General features: G+C 36.1%; 2 protein-coding genes across 3 annotated transcripts; one reads left to right on the top strand and one right to left on the bottom strand.

Annotated features, from left to right (window-relative positions):
• Positions 1-210: 210 nt before the first annotated feature.
• On the top strand, positions 211-1,408 carry LOC126661637 (uncharacterized). Its single transcript, XM_050355489.2, has 4 exons — positions 211-339; positions 417-713; positions 801-908; positions 1,240-1,408. The coding sequence occupies exons 1-4, from the start codon at positions 229-231 to the stop codon at positions 1,399-1,401; spliced, it is 678 nt and encodes a 225-aa protein (XP_050211446.2). The 5' UTR covers positions 211-228; the 3' UTR covers positions 1,402-1,408.
• A 1,831-nt stretch (positions 1,409-3,239) lies between these two features.
• On the bottom strand, positions 3,240-6,683 carry LOC126662161 (transcription factor bHLH130-like). Of its 2 annotated transcripts, none has more exons than XM_050356052.2 (8): positions 6,580-6,683; positions 6,326-6,438; positions 5,461-6,049; positions 4,504-4,817; positions 4,239-4,409; positions 4,064-4,129; positions 3,758-3,826; positions 3,240-3,647 (listed from the first exon to the last, which is right to left on the bottom strand). In XM_050356052.2, exons 3-8 carry the CDS (start codon positions 6,026-6,028, stop codon positions 3,582-3,584), a joined length of 1,254 nt encoding a protein of 417 aa, XP_050212009.1. In that variant the 5' UTR covers positions 6,029-6,049; positions 6,326-6,438; positions 6,580-6,683; the 3' UTR covers positions 3,240-3,581. The 2 variants fall into 2 exon arrangements, with proteins under 2 accessions (XP_050212009.1, XP_050212010.1); XM_050356053.2 differs by having other exon boundaries at positions 4,504-4,814.
• Between the last annotated feature and the right edge of the window lie 532 nt (positions 6,684-7,215).

Here is a 7,215-nt window from a genome sequence, read left to right as displayed (position 1 = left end):
GCTCAGGCTCAGGAGGGTGTAGAGCCAGCTCCAGCACCTCGTAGACCTCGAGCTCGGCGCCAGCCTGTTGAGGGGGAAGTCTTGGATGCCACTGGCAGAGTCCGAGTCATCCCCAACTCACAGAGGCAAATAAAAAAATTTGTATTTCTTAATAATAAATGTGTTATATATAATATTTTTCTAAGTCAGTGATTTTCGAGAAACAGGAACAGGTTGCTCGATACCAGCATGGTATCTAGAGAGTTGCGGGAAATCTTCCAGAGTCGGTGGTGGGCAGTAGGCACCGCTTGGAGATTTTTGCCTGAGGAAGCTGTTTCTTTTTACTTCGAGGAGTTTAAGGTAATTTAATAAAAAATTTATATTTTTTATCTATATTTATTAGTTTAATTAATTTGTTAAAATTAACACTTTTGCAGAAAAAATTCTTCTGGGAGGACGAATTCGAGGAACGAGTCATCCGAAGTACTTTCGAGAAGCATGCTGCGAACCGGTATTCTGACAGGCTGTCCACCTACAAGACTTCTCGTGAGAGAGACGTGTCTATTACCGACGACGTGTGGGAGGCCTGGGAGAGAGTTTGGGACTCTGATGAGGCGAAGAAGAAATCGGCCCAGGCACGGGCCAATCAGATGAGCGAGCCGGCCGGAGCTGGTACTGGACCGGTTCGACATACCGGAGGCTCGATGTCTGCTTTGAAGCATAAGGCTGTTTTGGTATATTTTATTTATTTTAATTAATATTGCATTTTGCGTTATATTTTTTGTTAATTGAACTTACAAATTACTAAATTTGCGTGGCAGGCTAAGGAGCTGGGGCGTGAGCCGACACATGCTGAGGTGCACAAGCGGATGCACACTCTGAAGGCTGACCCGACACGATTCGTGGACGAGCGCGCGAGGATTGCGGCTGTAAGTATTTCTTGAAACTTTATTGTTTGAAACTAGTATTTAAATAATTTGAGTTGCGAAATAGTTTGAATATAATAGGATAATTGTTTGAATCGCATAATCTATTTAGTTAGAATTAAGTAACTTTTTTGTTTTTTAGAATTTAGTGGTTTGGTTGTTGATATGTGATATGTTGTACAATTTTAAGTTTGCAGGATTTCCCTGAAAAATGGGTGATGTTCATTTTATAAACGAAATGCTGCCGGATTTTTTTAAAAAATAACGTGAAAGTTTTAGTTGTTCATTATATCAGAATTCATATTTAACTAATTGTTTTACGTTGTTTTTGTAGGAGCGGTTTGAGCAGGAGATGTTGGCTGCCACACAGACAGCCGAGGGGAGTACTGCATCTACCCCAGTGGACCCAGACCAGGTTTATCTCGCTGTTGAGGGGGTGAAGAAGCGGCGTGTATACGGATTAGGCTCAGTTGGTTCTGAGTTCGTCGCCTCTTAGCGGGGTACTTCTAGTAGACGACCCGGTAGCTCCTCTCAGACCGTATCGCCAGCCGCCGATGCGAGATTCCGTACAGATCTCATCGCTCAGTTCGCGGATACGATCCGTGATCAGGTCCAGATTGCGGTTGCAGCGGCGATGCAGCAGTTGCAGCAACGGGCCCAGGGAGATGTGCTACCCACTCCTCCACCACCGCCACCTCCACCTCCACCCGCTACTGATGACAGTGTCACAGATGACACCACAGACTTGTAGTACCGTAGTCTAGCGATGTTTTTGTATACAGTTCTGATGTATCGTACGCTATATATTTATATATATATATATATATATATATTATTTAGTATTTTCAGTGATTTTTAATCTTTTTTACAATTTGTGCGTTATTAAACATGGTTTATATTTAATTAAAAAGCCGGAAAACGGAAATATTCTGCCCAAATTATTTTTATTTGCCGACGGAATTTGTGGTTTAGCGACGGATTTATATCCGTCGCTAAAAGGAACCCGTTTTTGAAAAGGGCCGTTTGGCGATGGAAATATCCGTCGCCATCTATCCATCGCCATTTCGCGACGGATATATGGCGACGGGTATTTCCATCGCCAAACGGCGACGGCATTCTGGCGACGGATATGTCTGTCGCCATTTGGCGATGGGCATATTCGTCGCCAAAAGCGTCTCCTATCGTCGCCAACTGCGTCGCCCCGAGACGTGTTTGGCGACGGATAGTCTCCATTTGGCGACGGATTCGGTTTGGACGTCGCTAAACCGTTTAGCGACGCCACATTTGCCGACGGATAGGATCCGTCGGCAAATCCGTCGCTAAAATGCTGTATTTTAGTAGTGTTGGTTCCTCATTTTCAATTTCGTCAACAATTAGGAGCTTAAGTTCCATTTATAATTTAGTATCACTTTCAAACGATTTGATATCTCACTTTTAGTTATGCTAACGACTTGGTAACTCATTTTCAAATCGACCTCACATTTAATTCCGTTAACAATTTGGTACCTATATTTAACATAATATTGTAAATATTTGTAAAATTAAATTGAGATATCAAATCATTTGATTTTCAAATAACATGTATCAAACTATAAATTATGACATGCAAGGGAGTTTAAATAATGGGTTAATTACATATAAAATCACCACCTTCACACGAATTTTCAAAAATAACACAACCTTTAAAACGTATTAATTAAGGGCATCACCTTTCATTTCTTTTCAAAAACAACATGGGCACGTTTTAAGATAAAATTTTGCTGACTTGGACACGCAATGGGAGTGCCACGTGTCATGCCACGTCAGCAAAAACACCACTAAAATTGTGTCCATGTTGTTTCTGAAAAGAAATGAAAGGTGGTGCCCTGAATTGCCACGTTTTAAAGATCGTGTTATTTTTGTAATTTCGTGTAAAGATGGTAATTTTATATGTAATTAACCCTTAAATAATTTGCTCATAAAATTATGTCATTAAAAGAAGTGGTGGAGGGTATTAATAGTTGACATTAAAAATACAATATTTTATGTAAACATCAATTTGTCCTCATCTTTGCTTTTTAAATACTTAGAAATGGAGAAAACCCATTCATATGGGTGTAATTTTAGTTTTACTTTAAACTATTATTTTTTTGAGGAAAGACTTAGATATTATTTGACTAAGAATTTTTTTGAGAAATATTTGATTAAGAATTAGGAGGAAACAAAGTTGAATCTTTCTCTCTCAATCATAACGTGTGTGTGCTAATATTACTGAATTTTCGCAAATAAAGACATTATACAAAAAAAAAAAACTTTGCACTAAATACTGTTAGTGAATTTTTACGACATTAACCCTAAATACAAAAGGATAAGATTTCATTTTTTCCTCCCCAAAGAGGTCATCAAATGGAACAGATTACACTAGAAAATGTAACATCCTATCATTAACAAGACACAGCCAGTTATTCTTATCAATATTTCCAATTTTTCACTAGCTGCTATCTACACATGCTGGACAATAAAATAAGCAAAGAGGGCAAAATAGTTGGAAACTAGTCGGTGACTGGAGGTGGGAGGCGGAATGAGAGGATTAAAGGAAACTATATATCGAAAGGAGTAGGACACAACCGGTAACTGGCGGCCAGGACGCCGACTGCTCACCTTCTTCCTTTGGTTCCACCCCTGTGCATAACTAAATCAAGCTGCAGCGTATAGCTTCTGCGTGCTCGAACAGGTACACTTGGATTTGGTATCCGCAAGTGTCTGCAAATAAATTAAGTAGAATTAATTAAAAAAAAGATATTACATAGATGAAATCTGGAAAATCAAGTGGTATTAATTCAAGATATATTATTAGTATCATTTTATATTACCTTTACTTGTTTTTGTAAGTCTTTTATGTATCCAACTGCCAAATCTAACATATCTGCTGTGCTTGTTTGCTGTCAAAAAGAAACACATTGAATTTACTTAGTGCCTAATCACTATGTAGCACCGAAATAGAAATGTCGAAACAGAAAAACTGAAATAGGTAACGGGGAAACATTATTTTTTAAGCGAATAGATTAAACATATAGAGTTCCGAAATTTCAGAAGCATTTCTGAAAAAGAAAACGGAACGCCAAAACATAGGACTTGATAAAATTCCATGCAACTAACTACCATGAAGGGTGATCTACCTTGTCCATCTTTGGAAAAAGATCTTGTAGTTTCCGCATCCGATCACTAATTCGTGTTCTTCTAACCTGCCATGCACACCGAATTACCAGATCGGAATCAAATTGTTAGTTTATCGGATTTTTGTTAAAAACAAAATATTATAGTAGGATGAGTAAATCAAGTAACTGAGCATACCCTTTCTGCAATGCTTCGTGGGTGAGTAGCAAAGCCTCTTTTCGCTCGGATTTTGCAAGGAACAGAGCCTTGAAATTGTAGATACTTCTCTACAGTAGCCATTTCTCCTGCTGTCTTAGGCAAGCTCAAGTGGTGAGTCAAACTAGTCGTTCGGTTACCAGAATTTCCATTCTGTTAAAGAACATGACAATACTGTTAGCCTTTACGCATAAAATGAAAATATTAGAACTAGCAAAGTGCCACATAAGTTCTATGATTCAAATACCTGATTTTCAAATATGTTTGAACTAGAAAATGCATGTCCGTCATTATCTCTTAATCTTTTGAAGTCAACCGAGGAAGAATTGTCCCACAAGTCGTGTTCGAAGTTCATGTACTGTCTCTTGCCAAGGCTATTGCCTTGATCAGAACTACTTGAACCAGGAATTTCATCTCCAATTTCAGCAATCTGAGGCAGAAGTCGTTGCCCTGATGAGAAGTTCAAATTATGTCCTAACCTAGTAGAGGGTAGATTTGATTCTTCATTCATTCCATTCGAAACTCGAAATCCGCTGGCTTCTTTTGTTATAGTGAACCCTGCTAGACATCGGTAATCATTCATCAGCGAATAATTCTTCGAGAAATAAGCTAGACGGAACTAATTAGTTATACTTTAAGGTAATAAAACTCAATTTCCTTTAAAGACTAAACATTTCAGAAAACAGCATTGACTAAGGTTCAATAATTCTGAACTAGACTCCAATTTTTTTCGCTGACTATGCGATGAATACAATCAAGAAAGGAACAAAAAAGGGGGAAACTCCATAAGTCAACTTTCTTTGCATAAATGTAAAATACACTTTTGGAGATATTCCAAATTTTCAGGCTAAAATGGTCCAACAAAATATTTGGTGCTTCCATCAAATCTATGAACAAAAACTCAACAACGTGTTTGGCCGCATAGAAAGTAAAAAAATAATTATCCTTTATCCTCATTCTTAACTTGTTTTTAAACTTTTAATTTGCAACTTGAAATATCAAATGCCATGATACCAACTACTCAAAAATTCAAGGGAATCCTAAACAGAATATAAAAAAGCACAAGATTCCTCTTACATATTCTCTATCTATTGCCAATTTTCTTGGAAAACAAACATGCCAGAATGAAAAACAAAAAGATCACACTAATTTAAATTATATGTAACATAAATTGAAACAAAAACAGAAGCAAATAAAAAATTACCATTGTCAACGCCCAGATTGGAGAAAAATCCAGCTGGAGAGCTGTGTTGCTTAACAAGATTGGATCCATTCACCTTTCTTGATTGCAAAGAATTCTCCATAGCCATAGAGTTCATAACACTAAAATTACAATCCATAGAATTGTTATTAACATTCACCGAATTTCCATTACCACCCGATTCATTCACTGCGAAACTCCGATAAAGCGCTTCCGAATCCGCCATTTCTTGCTTCATTGCAGGCTTCTCTCCATAATTCTCCATATTTTGAGAATTTGAATCACCAGAACCATTACATGCTGATATAAATCTGGACAAGATGGTATCCATTTCAGGGCTCGAAGGTCGAAAATTTCTAAAATCCCCACACTCATTGCCATTGCTAGTAGTACTGCTATTAACAAGACTATCAAGAACTGAGCTTGGCGCGGATCGGTAACGCATTAGGCCTGAATTATGCTGGTTTTCTTCTTGATTGTAATGATGGTGATTCGAATCTGTGAATTCTTGATTCTTTCTAACTAACCCTTCTTCTTGGTACTTAAAACTTGAGCTATATAACAGACTCATTTCTTCTTATGATCACAATTCCTGAAAACCACCAATAAATTTTTTGTATACATCATTTAATCTTTGTTTTGTCTAATTTTATTGCAAACTATAGCTTAAATTTGTTTTCTTGTGAAAACTATAGCTTAAATTGTGATTTTTTTTTTTAATATAATCTAATAGGAGAGCGCTTATGGAAGGAACAGAACCCACAAACTTCGCAGAATGCTGCTCAGAGCTTATACCATTTAAGCTATAACTCGCTAGTTGGTTATAGCTTAAATTGTTAAATTACTAATTTAATGAGAAGAACCATACCTTATATAATCTTCAAACTGCTTCAAAGTTGCTTGCTTGTTCTTCAATTATATAAAATTATCACCAAAGAAATAAACTTTTCTTTAAAAAAGCAAATCTAACCCACAAAAAATCTGCAAAAAAATATCAAAAAACAAAGATTTTAATGAGAACCCAAATAAAGAAAAAGCATGCATTTAAAGTACAGCCATTGAGATATCAAATTAGCAACAAAAAAATGAAAATAAGTTGGTTTTAATGGACAAGAAAAGTACCTTAGATTTCTTGGTTTCAGCTTTTATAAATTTCTGTGAAACACTAAACTCAAGAGGAAAATTGAACACAGAGATGAAGAGGGAAAGAGAGTAATATAATCTTGTTAGAAATGTGAACATTTATGTACAGCTATTATTACAGAATAGGACTCAAGGTTTGACAAAATTACATGAAATGCCATTTATGATGTAATATGGTTTATTATAATGTACGTAAGCAAGAACTAGGTTTACTATACTAACCTTGAAGATGGCTATGGGATTAAATAGGATTTTTGTTTTAATTTTAATTGTACGTTTCATTATCAATCATATTATGTCTTACACTAATAATGCACAGGTGAATTGATAAGATGTTTTTCTGATTTAAGTAAGATCGCGGGTTCAAACTGTACTTATGTATGCAGCTGTTTAAAATTTGAGGTCAGAATTTGTCTTTCATATAGGATCTACACTACTCGAGTGAGAATTAGTCAGAATGTGAAAGAATTAAAGGTGTCGTTTTATAGTAAAAATCCGCTCAAAAAACCTCATAACATATAAAAAAAATTATGTTTTACATTTATAATTCAAATCTTAATTTTTTTTATTGTTTAATTCAGTGATTACAAAATCAGAGAGGCTTTTTAGTTCAAT

The sequence above is a fragment of the Mercurialis annua genome, linkage group LG8 (genome assembly GCF_937616625.2).
Source record: "Mercurialis annua linkage group LG8, ddMerAnnu1.2, whole genome shotgun sequence".
NCBI classification, from domain to species: domain Eukaryota; kingdom Viridiplantae; phylum Streptophyta; class Magnoliopsida; order Malpighiales; family Euphorbiaceae; genus Mercurialis; species Mercurialis annua.
This window is presented reverse-complemented; position numbering and strand designations above follow the sequence as displayed.